Source organism: Mustelus asterias, chromosome 4 (genome assembly GCF_964213995.1).
Source record: "Mustelus asterias chromosome 4, sMusAst1.hap1.1, whole genome shotgun sequence".
In the NCBI taxonomy this organism is placed as follows: domain Eukaryota; kingdom Metazoa; phylum Chordata; class Chondrichthyes; order Carcharhiniformes; family Triakidae; genus Mustelus; species Mustelus asterias.
The window spans coordinates 3,168,640-3,188,565 of NC_135804.1; the positions used below are offsets into that span (position 1 = coordinate 3,168,640).

The 19,926-nt window shown below is 48.3% G+C and overlaps 1 protein-coding gene and 1 non-coding gene across 2 annotated transcripts; both read right to left on the reverse strand.

Annotated features, from left to right (window-relative positions):
- Nucleotides 1-454: 454 nt before the first annotated feature.
- On the reverse strand, nt 455-18,390 carry pdcd2l (programmed cell death 2-like). Its single transcript, XM_078210529.1, has 7 exons — nt 18,053-18,390; nt 15,896-16,059; nt 9,539-9,599; nt 8,279-8,643; nt 6,507-6,620; nt 3,730-3,884; nt 455-636 (listed from the first exon to the last, which is right to left on the reverse strand). Exons 1-7 carry the CDS (start codon nt 18,167-18,169, stop codon nt 506-508), a joined length of 1,107 nt encoding a protein of 368 aa, XP_078066655.1. The 5' UTR covers nt 18,170-18,390; the 3' UTR covers nt 455-505.
- Nucleotides 17,785-17,857, reverse strand: trnar-acg (transfer RNA arginine (anticodon ACG)). The gene has a single exon. It is a non-coding gene; the product is annotated as a tRNA-Arg (tRNA).
- Nucleotides 18,391-19,926: the final 1,536 nt, after the last annotated feature.

Sequence of the window (19,926 nt, forward strand, 5' to 3'; positions counted from 1 at the left end):
AGAGATGCTGTTTTTCCAATAAATCATTCAGTTGAGGCAACTTCTGCCCCATCAGCTGAATGTTAACTATTCCATGGCATTGCTTTGAATAATGCTGGGGGAGTTCTGCCCAATCGTTATCACTCAACTAAATCACAGATACATCAGGTTAGGTGCTTGCCCTCGCACTGCTGTTTGTGGGGTTTGCTCATGCAGATTGCTGCCACTCAGAGACTACATTAGGAAAGGTATGAAATCAATGCGTGCTGGCCCACCTGGTGTCCAAACATAGAATTGCAATCAAACTGCCAGCTCGAACCAAAAGAGAAATCTCAGCAGGTCTGGCAGCATCTGTCTGGAGAGAAAAGAGCTGACGTTCCGAGTCCAGACGTCCTTTTGTCAAAGCTGCATCTGCAGTAATTTTTTGCCATCTCTAACTCCAGCTCTCAAATTTCTTCCAACAGAACTACAGGTTTAGATGAAACACTCAGTTTTTATTGAGAACAAGATTACAAGTGATGAAGAGCTATCTGAAGAAGCGCTGGTCTGGATCTCCCTGCACGAACGCACATTCCTCAACCGGTGTCTGGTTACTGGGATCCCAACAACTCCTCTCACATGTGTAGATCAAAACTGTCCCAAATTCCACGCTCATCTCTGCAAAAGAATTGTTAACAGTGCTTATTAATTTCTAACACGTTCACATGCTGAGGGGAATAGAATACAACTCAGAAGTAGGCCATTCAGCCCATCATTGGAAGGGTGCACAACTGATTGGCGATATCAACAGCAGCAAGAGGGGCAGGGTTGGGGTGAAGTGCAGGGTCAAGGAGGGGGGTGGTGGGGTTGGGGAGGGGGGTCTGTCCAAGTGGCCCAATATCATGTTTGAGCTTACAAAAGTGAGAGAAAGAAAAATGAAAGGTTGGCATTGCAGGAAATCAATGCTTTCATTGGCTGGTGAATATTGTAGTAGCCACATTTCCCCTTCTCCAAAGTCAGGAAATTAGACTCAGAAACTGGGAAATTAAAAAGTTGATTCTTTTTAGATAAGGTTAAATAAAACATTCATGTGAACTTCCCTATATTTAAGTGACATTAGCAGAAAGGATGTGAGTAGCTACTGAGTCTTTATTGTTTTAAGTGCTAAACTGAATTATCCAATAGAGGAATAGAGCGCTGGCTTCTGGGTGCACGTCCTGCACCATGTGGGAACTCCAAAACACTTCCTGTGTCCTCAATACTCATTTGTGCAGAAAATGTCGTTTGCAATGGCAGCAGCTGAGCTCCAGGTTTTGGAGCTTGAGAAGCAACTGGCATCAACTGGTGAATCCATGAAGAGGTTCATGGATAACAACATAAGAACTAGGAGCAGGAGCAGACCATTTAGTCCCTCAAGCTTCCTCCACCATTCAATAAAATCTGGCTGATCCTCTCTTGGCCTCAGCTCCACTTTCCTGCCCATTCCTCATAGCCTTTCAAACCCATCACTGATGAATAATCTGTAACTCCTCCTTAAATTTACTCAATGTCCTGGCATCCACCACGCTTCGGGATAGTGATTTCCACACAACCCTTTGAGAGAAGTAATTTCTCCTGTCTCTGTTTTAAATCTGCCTCCACTTATCCTAAAACCTCTCGTTCCACATTGCCACAAGAGGAAACATCCTCTCCTTCTACACTGTGAATGAAAATAGGATAAAGGAAAGATGACTGCTTTATTGTAAAGATGGTACAGGAGGGCGGCCGTTAGATTCCGGAGGCACTGGGTCTGGCTCTTGGATGATGGAACCCGAGGAGGGTAAACATGTTACATCTAAACAGAAACAGGAGCACTTTTCTTCTGAGGCGATTTGTTAGTGCCATTGGCGAAAGTTTAAATTAACTTAAAGTTTATTTATTAGTCACAAGTAGGCTTACATTAATACTGCAATGAAGTTACTGTGAAAATCCCCTATTCGCCACACTCCAGCACCTGTTCGGATCAATGCACCTAACCAGCATGTCTTTCAGACTGTGGGAGGAAACCAGAGCACCCGGAGAATGTGCAATGTGCAAACTCCACACAGACAGTGACCCAAGCCAGGAATCGAACCTGGGACCCTGGCGCTGTGAGGCAGCAGTGCTAACCAGTGTGCCACCAGCTGGGGTGTGGGAACCAGGAGGAAATATCAGAGAGGAATGTCAAAGTACATAAAATAGTGGTAAAGATGGATAGGAGGAGAGTAGGCAATAGTCTGGTGGTAGGTGGGTTCTGCGTAAGGGAGGAAGTAATAAAGAATTGTATGTGAACGCACAGAGTGTGGTTAATAATACTGATGAGTTACATGCACAGCTTGTCAAGTGGAAATAAGATAAGAATTGGCTCCAAGAGGGCAGGACTGAGTGTGAACTATTTCTGGGTGCAAGATGCTTAGGAAAGATCGGAAAAAAGGGGAAGGGGTATTGATTCCGGACAGTTTTGCCATATTGGAGAAAGAGGGTGATCCAGAGGATGTGACAGAATCTGTATGGCTGGAGCTAAAGAACAAAAAGGAACATTGCTTGGTGGAGTTCCCAAACTGTGACTGATGACCCCCCCTCTGTCGTGTTGTGAGATCAGATTGTGTGTGTTCGGAGACTGGAAAGACCGCTGCAGAGATCCGATAGATTTCTCACAGCTCGGGGCCCCTCTATATTCAGACTTTTTCCTATTGGTGGGTGAGTCTCTCTCAGGGAGGGGATTTGAAAGCAAGGAGGAGGATTTTCATAGCAAGGTGTTGACAGACTGATCAATGTGAATGGGACTTGGTGTGAGTTCAGACAGCAGCAGAGTCTTGGCTGAATGGAGATTTATGGAATGTGAGAGACTGACCAGGTTAGCATTGGAATAACTTCAACACTCTCAGCACAGGTAACGTCCTGTGAAAATGATGGTGGGGGGGGGGGGGGGGGGGGGGGGGGTGGGGGGGTGGTGGGGAGCAGGCAGTTAAGGTCACAATCCAATCAGTCATGTTTTATTGAATGACGCCTCAGGCTTGAGGGGCCGAATGGTCTAATCTTGCTCCTGTGTCTGATGATTTTATGATCTTATTGCTATTTATGGGAGCTTGCTTTGTGAAAATTGGCTGCTGCAGTGACTATATTCACTGTATGGCATTCTGGGATAGTCCGAGGATGTGAAAGGCAATATTTGTTGCCTGGATTGGTTGGCATGCCTTATGAGGATAGGCTGAGGGAGCTGGGGTCTTTTCTCCTTGGAGAGACGAAGGATGAGAGGTAACCTGATAGAGGTGGACAAGATGTTGAGAGGTATAGATCGGGTGGATTCTCGGAGGCTTTTTCCCAGGGTTGAAATGGTTGCTACGAGAGGACACAGGTTTAAGGTGCTGGGGAGTAGGTACAGAGGAGATGTCAGGGGTAAGTTTTTCACTCAGAGGGTGGTGGGTGAGTGGAATCGGCTGACGTCAGTGGTGGTGGAGGCAAACTCGATAGGGTCTTTTAAGAGACTTCTGGATGAGTACATGAGACTTAATAGGATTGAGGGTTATAGATAAGCCTATATATAAGCCTACGTAGGTAGGGACATGACCGGCGCAACTTGTGGGCCGAAGGGCCTGTTTGTGCTGTTTTTTTTCTATGTTCTATATCAATGCAACTCTCAGCATCTCAGATACATTCTAAACATAATGTGACAGTCGGAGGTAAGATTCTGAAACTTTAACCCTCAGTTCCATCAGCCATTGGGAGGTGACCCCAGATTCTGTCACTTACCGTCACTGCTCTCACTTTTCAGCATGTTAACCAAGGCTGGCATCAACTGCAACTCAAACACCCTGGCACTGCCACACATTTCACACACTGGAGTGGCGGACTCAATTGGCAGGGTAGCTGAGGACAGCAGTAAGGGGCTCCCACTCCAGCAATACCTAAAATAACAAGTTAACAATAATCAAAACCAAACAATTGTAATGTCTCAGTATCACAGCTGCTGGCTTTCACACACAATATCATCCCGTAACCCAGAACTACAACAACTTGCATTTAAATAGCACCATTAGCACGGTAAATGCCTCAAGATGCTTCATTGGACCATTATCGAGTGTGACACAGAGAGCTCCGTAAGGAGATATTAGTTAGAGGGCCAAAAGCTCGGTCAAACCCTGTGTAAGAGATGGAGAGAGAGGTAGTGAGTCAGAGAGGTTTTGGGAGGGAATTCCAAAGTGTGGGGTCCAGGATTGAGACTCGGGTGAGCCCCCCAGGGGTGTTAGCTGCAGAGAGTGGAGCTGGGGGGCGAGGGAGGGGAGGATTGCTGCGTTTTGTCTCCATGGCTACGTACACAGGTCAGTGGGGCCCGGAGCAGGCCAAGGCCGGAGAGTTGGGATTTAAGTGGCTGCAGGTCCTACAACATCAAGGGATCTGGAGGTAGGGGAGAGGGAGGCTAAGGAGTGGTTTGAAAATGAGGGTGAGAATTTTAATATCAAGGCAGCGCTGGACTGAGAACGGATCGAGATCAATGATCACTGGGTGCGGGGGGACGAGGCGAAGAGGATTTGCCGTGAGTTCGATACAATCAGCAGAATGTTTAGTTGAGCTCAAGTTTACAGAAGGTGCAGGATGGGAGATTGGTCAGGAGCAAGTTCAGTCTGGAGAGAACAAGCCGAACAAAAGCTTCAGCAGCATGGACAGCAACACAAAAGGAACAGCTTGTTAAACACACACATTGCTGCTCATTCCCCTAGAACATCTGGAGTGTGCAAACATTCCCCTGGAACATCTGGAGTGTGCAAACATTCCCCTGGAACATCTGGAGTGTGCAAACATTCCCCTGGAACATCTGGAGTGTGCAAACAGCAGCAGCACAATCCTGGAGTCCGCCAGGCTCAGAGAAGAATGTCTCGGTTTCAGTCAGTTATGACTCCGAGAGATACAAGACTCACAAAAGATACTCCAGTGCGGGACTGAGGGAGCACCTCACTGCCAGCAGTGCTGCTTTTAGAGGAGGTGTTGAACTGAGCTCCTACCCTGCGGATAAATGTGAAAGATCCCGTTGCATTCTTTCGAAACTAGGGAGTTTTCCTCAATGTCACTCAACTAAAGAAAACAGATTATTCCGGCACCGTTATGTTGTTTGGGATCATAGAAATCATAGAATCCTACAGTGCAGAAGGAGGCCATTTGGCCCATCGAGTCTGCACCGACCACAATCCCACCCAGGCCCTACCCCCACATATTTTACCCGCTAATCCCTCTAACCTTTGCATCTCAGGACTCTAAGGGGCAATTTTTTTTAACCTGGCCAATCAACCTAACCCGCACATCTTTGGACTGTGGGAGGAAACCGGAGCACCCGGAGGAAACCCACGCAGACACGAGGAGAATGTGCAAACTCCACACAGACAGTGACCCGAGCCGGGAATCGAACCCAGGACCCTGGAGCTGTGAAGCAGCAGTGCTAACCACTGCGCTACCGTGCCGCCTTGCTGGATCTTGCTGTGCATAATTTGGCTATTGCGTTTCCCACATTGCAACAGTGACTGCACTTCAGTAAAGATTTCATTGGCTGCCGTGTCCTTTGCGATGTCCTGAGAGTGTAAAAGGCGATACAGAAATGCAGTAATTTCTTTCTAAATGCGGATTGTTTCAGTGTTGAAGTTGTAAATACTTTGGTAAAATATTACCGGGTGTAGTTCTGCCTGGGCGATGCTGGCTATGGATTGGTGGAATGTGTTCAAATATTGCACAGGAATTTGTGACAAAATTCTTTGGCGCAGAGAAATGGTGCATTGCTGCCAAGTGTAACATGATGTGGAGATGCCAGCATTGGACTGGGGTGGGCACAGTAAGTCTCACAACACCAGGTTAAAGTCCAACAGGTTTATTTGGAACCACGAGCTTTCGAAGCGCTGCTCCTTCATCAGGTGAGTGAAGATGATGATGAGAGAGTCACTCACCTGATGAAGGAGCAGTGCTCCGAAAGCTCGTGATTCCAAATAAACCTGCTGGACTTTAACCTGGTGTTGTGAGACTTCTTACTAAGCTGTAATGTATCAAAGTTTTTATTAGTTTGTGCACTTTTGCCGATGAAACCTCAATCATGTTGTCATATTACCGACATGTTTGTGTCAATTCTTCCCATAGAGATGCTCATGTCGTGTTTATAGTGGAAATTATGGATGTAAACAGTCATGCTGTAATGGCAACCTCCCACCATTAGTGGAGCTCTAGCCCTTCAGCTTTGCACCTTTTAACTCCTCAGTTTGTACTGAATGTTAAGCTACTCGAACCACCTGGATCACAAATGTCCATCACTTTTGCTATTAAACCATAAATAACTTCAAATCAAAGTCTGTATGATATGAAACTAATCGCTGGAGTATTTGATTGTGTTGCTGACTCTTGGTTGAATGATCTCCTGCCCTCTAACCTCACCAGAGAACCTTGGTCCTGAATCCCCAATGCAATGACCGATGGATAAATAAACCCAATGGGGATCCTCCAGTTTTCTGCCTCTTGTTTCTATCTCTGATACAATTCACGGTGAGACACACCTTAAAATCTGTTCAGGACAATTGGAAATCCGCTTCATGAACTTGGCGAAGATTCTGTCTCCATGTCGGGTTTTACCTTTCTCGTACGCTTCTGTAACTCCATCGTCCTCACAGCTGAGGGGAAGAACCAGTTAACACAAGTTTCAATCATTGGCCTCAGTACCCGATCCCACACTGCTGCAGGATGGGAGTCAGTGGGGTCACTACCAGCTCATTCTTCAATTGTAAATCTTGTCCTGACCAAGTTCTGTAACCACTGGAGGGAGATCATCAAAACCCAATCTTGTCTTCAACTGATACAGGAACAGGAGGAGGCCATTCAGCCCCTCAAGGCTATCCCACCATTCGATCAGATCATGGTTCATCAATTAACTCTATTTTTCTGCCTTTTCTCTCGATATCTTACCCAACAGAAAATCCATCAGTGTTGTAAGCTCCAAATGATACCCCACCGTGTCCTGCCCTCAACCCCCCACCCCTCTGCCTTCCACGGCCCACAAACCCCAACCCCCCTGGCTCTCTGCCCCCAACTCCCCACCCCCGTCCCACCCCCTGCCCCAGCATCCACACCTTTGTTTTGAGTTTCAGATTTCCTTTGGTTGTAGAAATGATTCCAGACATCCCGCCTGGCTCGCGTTTTCAGATTAATCTCCCTCCCTCGATATCGGGGTGGCACAGTGGTTAGCACTGCTGCTTCACAGCGCCAGGGACCCGGGTTTGATTCCCGGCTTGGGACACTGTCTGTGTGGAGTTCGCACATTCTCCCCGTGTCTGCGTGGGTTTCCTCTGGGTGCTCCGGTTTCCTCCCACAGTCCGAAAGACGTACTGGTTAGGTACATTGACCCGAACAGGCACCGGAGTGTGGCGACTAGGGGAATTTCACAGTAACTTAATTGCAGTGTTAATGTAAGCCTTACTTGTGACTAATAAATAAACTTTAATCTCCGTCCAGAGGAAAGTAGTTTCTCTCGATTTACTCAATCTTTTTTCTCCTTCTAAACACCTCAGTGAAATCAATACAAAATTTTCTAAACATGAAGTAATATCAGTGACTCTCTAATATTTATGTCCCCCCGTTCCAGTCTCCCTACAGGTTGGAGTTTTTTACTCCTGTGGTGATTGTCCCTTTAAGGGCAACACAGCAGAAGAGGGTCAGCTGACTTGAGGGGCCAATGGGGTCTGAGAGTGGGCAATCACCCCAGGGGGTGAAGTGCTCTCTTAATGAATAGACATGTCGATGGCAGGTAGTGACTGGGGCTGTCCGCCTCTGTACAGTTTCCCTTGTTAAGTTTAAGTTTATTTATTAGTGTCACAATCGGTTTACATTAACACTGCAATGAAGTCACTGTGAAAATCCCCTAGTCACTACACTCTGGTGCCTGTTCGGGTACACTGAGGGAGAATTTAGCATGGCCAATTCACCTAACCAGCACATCTTTCAGACTGTGGGAGGAAAGCGGAGCACCCGGAGGAAACCCATGCAGACACGGGGAGAGCGTGCAGACTCCACACAGACAATGATCCAAGCCAGGAATTGAACCCGGGTCCCTGGCACTGTGAGGCAGCAGTGCTAACCATTGTGCATTAAGAAACATGCTTTGTGTTTCTGACGATATCTGTGGGGATTATTGCAACCCCACCCAACCCCTTTAAATCTGAATGACCTCTTTCAAGTCATCATACATGTTCAGAGGAAGGATTGAAACTTGTCCCGCAGCTCCCAGCGCTTTTTAAACTCAGTGGAACTATTTGAGACACACGGCACCTCTCACCTGGAGAAGGCCAGCTGTTCGATGTTGACTCCCTCTCTCCTCTGGTACTCTCGGAGTAGTTCCTGCTCGTGGCTGAAGCCGCTTCCCACGGAGCAATCTTCCTCTTCCATCACACTGATATAGAAGGACCGGAAGGCTGGCACTGGAGCTTGTGGAACCATCCCGTTCCCCTCAGCATCCTCCAGCAGACTCAGAGCCTGCAGCCTGGCGCTCTGCGCTCCCAGCTCTCGCTCCGATTGGGAAGAGGGGGGCTGAACCGCTCCAACACTCAGTGACCCCTCGTTGCTGATTCCCGGAGAATCGTCCACACCCCAGTCATCTGCTTCATCACACCAATCCCTCGCTGTCACACTAACCGCATCTTCCTTTAAGAAATAAATTGTCTGCATGATCTCACTGCCTGAACAATTCCACAATCCAAAATATTCTTTAACTGGAAATTCCCTTCACCCAACTGGGAGCGGGGGAGGGGAACAGTACTGACCCTCTGACAGTGCGGCACTCCCTCAGTACTGACCCTCTGACAGGGCGGCACTCCCTCAGTACTGACCCTCTGACAGTGCGGCACTCCCTCAGTACTGACCCTTTGACAGTGCGGCACTCCCTCAGTACTGACCCTCTGACAGTGCAGCACTCCCTCAGTACTGACCCTCTGACAGTGCGCCACTCCCTCAGTACTGACCCCCTGACAGTGCAGCACTCCCTCAGTACTGACCCTCTGACAGTGCAGCACTCCCTCAGTACTGACCCTCTGACAGTGCGCCACTCCCTCAGCACTGACCCTCTGACAGTGCGGCACTCCCTCAGCACTGACCCTCTGACAGTGCGGCACTCCCTCAGCACTGACCCTCTGACAGTGCGGCACTCCCTCAGTGCTGACCCTCTGACAGTGCAGCACTCCCTCAGTACTGACCCTCTGACAGTGCGGCACTCCCTCAGCACTGACCCTCTGACAGTGCGGCACTCCCTCAGTACTGACCCTCTGACAGTGCAGCACTCCCTCAGTACTGACCCTCTGACAGTGCGGCACTCCCTCAGCACTGACCCTCTGACAGTGCGGCACTCCCTCAGTACTGACCCTCTGACAGTGCGGCACTCCCTCAGTGCTGTACTGGAGTGTCAGGCAGCATTTTGTGTTCGAATCTCTGGAGTGGGGTTTCACCCACAACCTTGTGATTTGAGTGAGAGTTACTCACTGAGATGATGAGAAAGTTGGGAGGCTGTGAGGGAGCAGGAAAGGATTTGACCGCGAACTCTCACCTCAGCTCTTGTTTCCAGTTTCTGTGTTGTCTCCCGGCACTGCGAGCGGAGAACCTTCCAGCTACAGGACAAAGTGAAATCATTAACACTCCAAACAACAGACTCCAATCCTAAAGCCCAATCCTGAACTCTGCCGTCCCACCATCTAACTCATCCGTGGTGATGGGAGCTGCCGGACACTATCCTACCTGTTCTGATGCACTTAACACCATGTCAACAAGGCTTGGGGGGCAGTTGGAGGGCTGTGGAGGGGAAGAGCCGAGACCCTCAATATCCACACATCCCCTCGCCCTCTCTCCCTGAAATACACAAACTCACTGGGTGCAGAATGTGAGTGAGAGGGATATCCAGACATCCGGATTGCAAAATAAGCGGGAGTCAAACTGCAGGGGACATAAAAGCAGAAAAAATAGACAGAAAAATCATAGATTGGTGGACAAGAGACAGTGGGAAAACCACCACAAACAATATCCCAATCTGAAAAACTTTCACTCATCACCAATCTTGGCTTCCTGTCACTTTTCGTATTCATCTCAGCACCTTCTCTTTAATCCCACACCTTCTATCTCCTTTATAAACCTCTGGGTGATACTCTGACCACTGCAGAAATCCAGATATATAACATTGACTACACTACCTCAATCAACCCTCTGTTACCTCACCAAAGAACCCAATCAAGCTGGTCACACACAATTGATCTTTAACACATCCAGACTATCTCTCCTCGTTAAACCAATGCCTTTCCAAATGAACGTTTGTTCAATCCTGATAATAGTTTCCAATGACAATCCCACCAGTGATGTTTGAGGTGCCGACTTCGTAGTTTCGTGGTTTGTCCCTTTCCCTGAACTTCAGGAACCCTCCTGTCCTCGGACACAGCTCATGTATCTGGTGTCTATTGAAGGAATGTGACCAACGTTTCTGTTATTTCCACCTCTGCTTCAGAAATAATGAGGGGCACAGATCAGCTAGATAGTCAATATCTTTTCCCAAAAGTAGGGGAGTCTAAAACTAGAGGGCATAGGTTTAAGGTGAGAGGGGCAAAAATGTCCAGAAGGGCAATTTTTTCACACAGAGGGTGGTGAGTGTCTGGAACAAGCTGCCAGAGGTAGTAGTAGAGGTGGGTACAATTTGTCTTTTAAAAAGCATTTAGACAGTTACATGGGTATGATGGGTATAGAGGGATATGGGCCAAATGCGGACAATTGGGACTAGCTTAGGGGTTTAAAAAAAGGGTGGCATGGACAAGTTGGGCCGAAGGGCCTGTTTCCATGCTGTAAACCTCTCTGACTCCATGACTCTATATCAGTTACCGAGGTTGAATTCTATTTGAATTGGGTGATTTCCTGCATTTCAGTAAGATTTTAGTAATTTGTCCATAATTTCACTCCCATCGCCTCATTGACTTTTCTTTGTGAACTCATGTTGTCTGCCTCTGGATGAAGATTTCTTTCTGAGGCCTTACAGCTCCCACATCATTCCGAGCTAACCGAGTACTCTATGACATGTTTTAGGGTTGAATTTATTGTTGCCCACTAATCTTTCCTCAGAACCTCTTTGCTTCCTGTATTCACTTTTCCAACTCCCGCCTGGGTTTTCTAGAGACTTGCTGGTTAATAACCGAATCTTGCTTTTGACACATTTTAATAAGCCTTCCTGTCCTGTTTTATTTGAATTTTTATTTCTTTTTTCCTCCACAGAGGGATTAACTTTTCATAATTTACCTTGCACTTTGCAGGAACAGGTCTTGTTTATCTGAATGCTGTCCACAACTGTCTTTTCCAATCTCGGTTCCTTCCTCAATCGCTGATATAGAAGTAGAAAGGCTCGAGAGCTTCAAGTTTTTAGGTGTCCAGATCAGCAACAACCTGTCCGGGTCCCCCCATGCTGACACTATAGTTAAGAAAGCCCACCAACACCTCTACTTTCTCAGAAGACTAAGGAAATTTGGCATGTCCGCTGTGACTCTCACCAACTTTTACAGATGCACCATAGAAAGCATTCTTTCTGGTTGTATCACAGCTTGGTATGGCTCCTGCTCTGTCCAAGACCTCAAGGAACTACAAAAGGTCGTGAATGTAGCCCAATCCATCACTCAAACCAGTCTCCCACCCATTGACTCTGTCTACACTTCCCGCTGCCTCGGCAAAGCAGCCAGCGTAATCAAGGACCTCACGCAACCCGGACATTCTCTCTTCCACCATCTTCCGTTGGGAAAAAGATACAAAAGTCTGAGGTCACATACCAACCGACTCAAGAACAGCTTCTTCCCTGCTGCTGTCAGACTTTTGAATGGACCTACCTCGCATTAAGTTGATCTTTCTCTACACCCGAGCTATGACTGTAACACTACATTCTGCACTCTCTCGTTTCCTTCTCTATGAACGGTATGCTTTGTCTGTATAGCGCGCAAGAAACAATACTTTTCACTGTATGTTAATACATGTGACAATAATAAATCAAATCTAATTCCCTGCTCCTTACTTGAGCTTTTTGATATTTTCTGGTCTTTTTCCACAAATATTTTGAACCAACTTGTGTTGTGGTTATGGTTAGGTAGATGATCTCCTCCTGTAACACATCCCACTTTCCCAAATTCATTCCCCGAACTCAAGCCAACACTGCTTCTTCCTTGTTGAACTGGAGAATTATCGATTGAGCAAAAGATTTCTTGTCCAAATCGGAGATTCCTCTCCTTTGCTACCTTTAGCATTATGTTATTTCCATTCAACATTAATGTAATGAAACTCTCTGAAGATAATTATTAACAGGGAAAATGCTAGAGTCTAGGACAGAGAATGTGATAACAGGATACAGAAAATATCAACAGGATTAGACTAGTGGATTTATGAAAGGGAAATCATGTTTGACAAAACGCCACAGTGGTACAGTGGTTAGCACTGCTGCCTCACAGCGCCAGGGACCCAAGTTCAATTCCTGCCTCGGGTCACTGTCTGAGTTTGTACTTTCTCCCCGTGTCTGCGTGGGTTTCCTCCGGGTGCTCCGGTTTCCTCCCACACGCCAAAGATATGTGGGTCAGGTAGATTGGCCATGATAAATTGCCCCTTGGTGTCAGGCAGATTAGCAGGGTAAATACATGTGGTTACAGGGATAGGGCCTGGGTGGGATTGAGGCCGGTGCAGGCTCGATGGGCTGAATGGCCTCCTTGTGCACTGTAGGGTTTCTATTCTAAAACTACTGGAGTTTTTTTGAGGGTGTAACTAGCTGAGTAAATAAGGGTGAACCAGTGGATGTATTTAGAATTTCAGAAAGCTTTTGATAAAGTCCCACGTGAAAGGTCGATGTGCAAAATTAAAGCATGTGGGATTGTGGGTAATATATTGGCATGGATTGAGAATTGGTGAGCAGACAGAAACAGAGAGTAGGAATAAATTGGGTTTTTTTGGGGAGTGGTAAGCAGTGGCTAGTGGGGGTTCCACAGGGATCAGTGCTTGGGCTCCAGCTGTTCACTATATACATCAATGGTTTGGATCAGGGAACGAAATGTAATATTTCCAAATTTGCTGATGCCACAAAACTTGTTGAGAATGTGAATGATGAGGAGGATGTTAAGAGGCTTCAGGGTGATTTGAACAAGTCAAGTAATGTGGATAAATGTGACGTTATCCACTTCAATAAGAGAAACAGAATGGCAGAATATTGTTTAAACAATGATAGATTGGGAAATGTTGATGTACAAAGGGACCTGGGAGTCCTGGTACACCAGTCACGATGTGGAGATGCCGGCGTTGGACTGGGGTAAACACAGTAAGAAGTTTAACAACACCAGGTTAAAGTCCAACAGGTTTATTTGGTAGCAAAAGCCACACAAGCTTTCGAAGCTCTAAGCCCCTTCTTCAGGCTCACCTGAAGAAGGGGCTTAGAGCTTCGAAAGCTTGTGTGGCTTTTGCTACCAAATAAACCTGTTGGACTTTAACCTGGTGTTGTTAAACTTCTTACTGTGTTTACCCCAGTCACTGACAGCAAGCAGCAGGGACAGCAAGCAGTTCGGAAGGCAAATGGTACGTTGGTCTTCATTGCAAGAGGAACGAGTACAGGAGCAAGAATGTCTTATTGCAGTTGTACAGGGTCTTGGTGAGACCACAGCTGGAGTATTATGCACTGTTTGTCTCCTTACTCAAGAAAGGAGATACTTGCCATGGAGGAAGTGCAGCCAGGGTTTACCAGACTAATTCCTGGGGTGGCAGGATTGTTGTATGAGGAGAGGTTGGATTGACTGGGCCTGTATTCGCTGGAGCTTAGAAGAATGAGAGGGGGTCTCATTGAAACGTATAAAATTCTGACAGGGATGAACATACTGGGTGCAGGGATGTCATTTCCCCTGGCTGTGGGGGGGGCGGGGGAGGGGGTCTCCATCATCAGGAAACCCACTGCATGGGGGGGGGGGGGGGGGGGGGGGGGGGAGGGGGGGGGGGAGGCAGGGGGAATTTTATTTGTACATTGGGATGTGAGCATCACCGGCTGGGCCAACATTTATTGCCTTGAACTGATTGGGCTGTTTCGGAGACAGTTAACAATCAACTTTACTGTGGCTCTGGAGTCACATGTAGGCCAGACCGGGTCAGGATGGCAGATTTCCTTCCCTAAAGGACAATAGTGAACCGGACGGATTTTACAACAATTGACAAGGGTTATAATCAAATTTTTAATCTCAGATTTTTATTGAAATAAAATTTCACCATCTGACAAGCCCCTAGATGACCCGTCCAGTGACAATACCAGTACATCCACCCAGCCAACGCTTTCACTGTGGGGCAAAGAAAAACTAGAGGTTTTCAGATAAAATAGGATACTTAATGAAGGAAATACAACAATATGACAGTCACTAGTAATCCCAATTCAGGAGAAACTTCTTAATCCAGGGATTGGGGAGAATGTGGGACTCGCTCCCACGAGGAGTGGGGAGAATGTGGGACTCGCTCCCACGGGAAGTGTGGAGAATGTGGGACTCGCTCCCACGGGGATTGGGGAGAATATGGAACTCGCTCCCACGAGGAGTGGGGCGAATGTGGGACTCGCTCCCATGGGAAGTGTGGAGAATGTGGGACTCGCTCCCACGGGGATTGGGGAGAATATGGAACTCGCTCCCACGAGGAGTGGGGCGAATGTGGGACTCGCTCCCATGGGAAGTGGGGAGAATGTGGGACTTGTTCCCACGGGGAGTGGGGAGAACGTGGAACTCGCTCGCACGGGGAGTGGAGAGAATGTGGAACTCACTCCCACGGGGAGTGGGGAGAATGTGGAACTCACTCCCACGGGGAGTGGGGAGAATGTGGGACTCACTCGCACGGGGAGTGTGGGATTCGCTTGCACGGGGAGTGGGGAGAATGTGGGACTCACTCGCACGGGGAGTGTGGGATTCGCTCGCACGGGGAGTGGGGAGAATGTGGAACTCACTCCCACGGGGAGTGGGGAGAATGTGGGACTCACTCGCACAGGGAGTGTGGGATTCGCTTGCACGGGGAGTGGGGAGAATGTGGGACTCACTCGCACAGGGAGTGTGGGATTCGCTTGCACGGGGAGTGGGGAGAATGTGGGACTCACTCGCACGGGGAGTGTGGGATTCGCTTGCACGGGGAGTGGGGAGAATGTGGGACTCACTCGCATGGGGAGTGTGGGATTCGCTTGCACGGGGAGTGGGGAGAATGTGGGACTCACTCGCACGGGGAGTGTGGGACTTGCTCGCACGGGGAGTGTGGGACTCACTCGCACGGGGAGTGTGGGACTCACTCGCACGGGGAGTGTGGGACTCACTCGCACGGGGAGTGTGGGACTCACTCGCACGGGGAGTGTGGGACTCACTCGCACGGGGAGTGTGGGACTCACTCGCATGGGGAGTGGGGAGAATGTGGGACTCACTCGCACAGGGAGTGTGGGATTCGCTTGCACGGGGAGTGGGGAGAATGTGGGACTCACTCGCACGGGGAGTGTGGGACTCACTCGCACGGGGAGTGTGGGACTCACTCGCACGGGGAGTGTGGGACTTGCTCGCATGGGGAGTGGGGAGAATGTGGGATTCGCTCGCACGGGGAGTGGGGAGAATGTGGGACTCACTCGCACAGGGAGTGGTTGAGGTGAATCGCAGAGATTTATTTAATGGGAAGCTGTAGAAACACGTGAAGGAGAGGGGAATAGGAGATGCTGATTGGATGAAATTAGATAGGGTGGGAGGAGTCTCCTTTGGAGCAGAAACACTGGCAAGATCTAGATGGGCTGAATGGCTGGTTTCTATAAAAGTTGATGTAGAATTTAACAACTCTGCCCAATAACAAGTTCTTGGATTCTCGATTTCCAAGTTCCTGGAAGCTATTAGCAATTAGCTGAGGAGAAGCTTACCTTTCTGATCTTCCCCAACACGCTGGCCCGGGACACGCCCACACGTTGATGGTGCGGTGATAGGGTGAACCCTCTAGGGGACAATACACCTGAACCACATGGAGAAGCGGATTCCTGCAAACTGTACAGTCGGGATACTGCAGGTTAATGCCAGGGAGGCAATCCTGAGTGAGAGAAAGGGACAGATAGAATCACCATCTCCAATGCTAAACATGAGGAGGCCCTTCAGCCCCTTGGTTCCATTTCACCATCCAATCAGATGTACCCCAACTCCCACATGAACCCCGAAAGTGCCCAGCGCTACCTCCCCAGCACCGTAACCCTCCACCCTGTCTGACCTATCATGTGGCTTTTCTGACATCCCGTGCTGAATGAGCAGAAATTTCCTCCAATTAAATATTGGGAAGACTGAAGCCAGTGTCCACTCCTTTCCCTGGTCACTGACTCCATCCCTCTCCATGGCAACCATTCCCAGCTGAATCACAACCTCGGTGTCACATTTGATTCCAAACGAGTTTCCGATCTCGTCTTGGTGTCACCAGTGAGACCAACTTGGGATTTAAATTCCACCAGCTGCCGTGGTGGGATTTGGAGCATCGTCCCATTGCCCTGGGTCTCTGGATTCTCTAGTCCAGTGACAATCCCACTGTGCCACCACCTCCCCACCCTAAAACACACCAGGTGCTCAGGCAGTCTCTGGATCGGCATGATTTGCTCTGGCTCCAGTTTGTTGAGTTCTGGTTTAAGGGTCAAATTTCGGGGTTACCAACATTGACTCAACTAATCCTGACCTTCGACCCGCTCTGACTCCTCCTGCCATTGGTCACCCCACCCATCAATCCTCAGAACACCCATCTCCCCCACAGCCAATTGGGAAGCTCAACAGAATCTTGGTTACCTGATTGGATGACTTTTACTGGTTTCCCCCAATTCCTCTATCTCCTAACATTTTTAGAATTAAAAATATTAAAGCTGCCCATTGTTTAAATCGATCCATTGTGTCCGTGTCAGCTTCCTACTGGAGTAATAAAGTTTAAAGTTTATTTAGTCGTCACAAGTAAATCTTACATTAACACTGCGATGAAGCTACTATGAAATTCCCCGAGTTGCCACACTCCAGCGCCTGTTCGGGTCAATGCACCCTAACCAGCACGTCTTTCAGACAGAGTAATGAGGGCTACCATCATTGCAATATTAAAGACAATGCAACAAGTCGCTGTTGATTTCAAGGAGTCTTTCTCCTGGGATTTTGCTTTCTTCAGTATCCTGAGATTAATTTGCCAATCCTCCTGACCCCCACTTTCTGGCACTGATATGATGGGCCAAATGGCCTCCCTCCTTTGTGCCATAAATCTTTCTATGTTTCTATTGCAAGAATAAATATATTTCAAAAGTAAGTCATTGCCTTTAAAGTAAAGTGGTCATGAAAGGCGCCACACTAATGCAATCCTTTTTTGCATTGCTGAATAAAGAGACATTCTATCAAAACTTTTCTCCTTACACTCATCAGATTACGGAACTGTAACAATGTACGCTGCATGGGAGGAGAGTTGCAGAGCGGTTGGCAACACTCAAAGCTCTGTGCGACCAAACTATTCTTTCTTGTTCAATCAATCTCAGGGGGTTGGCACGCCCTAACTGGGGTTAGCGGGGGAGGCTTTCTGTAGACGTTGGCAAGTTGCAGTGTGGTCACAGGCACTGAAGGAGACCATTCAGCCCATTGTGCCTGTGCTAGCCCCCTACAGGAGTAAGGAGGGCTGCCATCACAGGCTGCAATAATAAAGACAAAGCAATAAGTGTATTTTAAACGGTGGACAATGTGAATTGTTGAGGTAACTTTTTTTAAGGATTATTTTTTTCCCTTCCCAGTTTCAGGGTGTAAAAAATTTCGAGCCAGCCAGGAGTCGAACCTGGAATCTTCTGATCCGTAGTCAGACGCGTTATCCATTGCGCCACTGGCCCGGCTGAGAAGCAGCCGCACTAAGTGGGCTTAAGAGAACACGTCACTCACTGCCGCCCCGCCCCGCCCCCTCGCCGCTTTCTGAATAGGGTCTGGTCACGTGCTTTGGAACCTTGTGTCGGCGGAATGGATACACCGCGTTCCATCCGCGGCCGCTCCCTCCCGCCCCGGGTCCCTCCGCCCGCCCGCCCGCTCACCGGGGTCGCTCCCGCTTTGTTGGTGTCCCAGGGGCAGCGGCTCCCTCCCGCGATGGCCGCGTCCCGGATCCCCAGCAAGACGGGCCGCCGGGCCTCCGGCCTGGGCGAGCAGCTCATGCCGGCTCCTGGTGCTCGGGCAGGGGGGCGGAAGCAAAGAGGCAGGGGTTCGAATCCCGCCCAATCAGCTGGGCTGTTATATCCTGCAGTGTGTTTGTGGAATTTGTAAAGAATTGATTGCAGAATTAACCGGAAAATTAATGTTCATTCACCGTCAAATATGATAGCACCAACTGCACCTTTTTCACACTGTGTTGAAGCTTTTTAACAAGTCTCACAACACCAGGTTAAAGTCCAACAGGTTTATTTGGTAGCAAAAGCCACACAAGCTTTCGGAGCTCTAAGCCCCTTCTTCAGGTGAGTGGGAATTCTGTTCACAAACAGAGCTTATAAAGACACAGACTCAATTTACAGAATAATGGTTGGAATGCGAATACTTACAGCTAATCAAGTCTTTAAGATACAAACAATGTGAGTGGAGAGAGCATCAAGACAGGCTAAAGAGATGTGTATTGTCTCCAGACAAGACAGCCAGTGAAACTCTGCAGGTCCAGGCAACTGTGGGGGTTACAGATAGTGTGACATGAACCCAATATCCCGGTTGAGGCCGTCCTCGTGTGTGCGGAATTTGGCTATCTGTCGCTGCTCAGCGATTCTGCGCTGTCGTGTGTCGCGAAGGCCGCCTTGGAGAACGCTTACCCAAAGATCAGAGGCCGAATGCCCGTGACCGCTGCCCTGTTTGTGAACAGAATTCCCACTCACCTGAAGAAGGGGCTTGGAGCACCGAAAGCTTGTGTGGCTTTTGCTACCAAATAAACCTGTTGGACTTTAACCTGGTGTTGTTAAACTTCTTACTTTATAATCCTCACAGAGAGGCCCCAGCAGGGTGTGTGTGAAGCTGCATTGCTGCTACCCTGCATTGCTGCTACCCATGATGTGGAGATGCCGGTGTTGCACTGGGGTAAACACAGTAAGAAGTCTCCCAACACCAGGTTAAAGTCCAACAGGTTTATTTGGCAGCACTGGCTTTCGGAGCGCTGCTCCTTCATCAGGTGAGTGAGGAGTTGTGTTCACAAACAGGGCATATATAGACACAAATGTAGAAGCTTGATGTCTGTAGAAACTTTGTGTCTGTATATGCCCTGTTTGTGAACACAACTCACTCACCTGATGAAGGAGCAGCGCTCCAAAAGCTTGTGCTACCAAATAAACCTGTTGAACTTCAACCTGGTGTTGCTGCTATCCTGATTTGATTTGATTTATTATTGTCACATGTATTAACATACGGTGAAAAGTATTGTTTCTTGTGCACCATACAGACAAAGCATACCGTTCATAGAGAAGGAAAGGAGAGAGTGCAGAATGTAGTGTTACAGTCATAGCTAGGGTGTAGAGAAAGATCAACTTAATGCAAGGTAAGTCCATTCAAAAGTCTGATGGCAGCAGGGAAGAAGCTGTTCTTGAATCGGTTGGTATGTGACCTCAGACCTTTGTATCTTTTTCCTGATGGAAGAAGGTGGAAGAGAGAATGTCCGGGGTGCGTGGGATCCTTAATTATGCTGGCTGCTTTGCCGAGGCAGCGGGAAGTGTAGACAGAGTCAATGGATGGGAGGCTGGTTCGCTTGATGGATTGGGCTACATTCATGACCTTTCGTAGTTCTTTGCGGTCTTGGGCAGAGCAGGAGCCATACCAAGCTGTGATACAACCAGAAAGAATGCTTTCTATGGTGCGTCTGTAAAAGTTGGTGAGAGTCGTAGCTGACATGCCAAATTTCCTTAGTGTTCTGAGAAAGTAGAGGTATTGGCGGGCTTTCTTA

Bases quoted from the DNA above. Each gene is read 5' to 3' on its own strand.
- pdcd2l (XM_078210529.1), bottom strand. From the start codon at position 18,169: ATGAGCTGCTCGCCCAGGCCGGAGGCCCGGCGGCCCGTCTTGCTGGGG. The intron at 8,644-9,538 runs GTGAGAGTTCGC...TATTTCTTAAAG, and splicing joins AACTGGAAACAAGAGCTGAG to GAAGATGCGGTTAGTGTGAC. The intron at 637-3,729 runs GTAAGTGACAGA...ATTCTTTTGCAG, and splicing joins GAAAAGTGAGAGCAGTGACG to AGATGAGCGTGGAATTTGGG.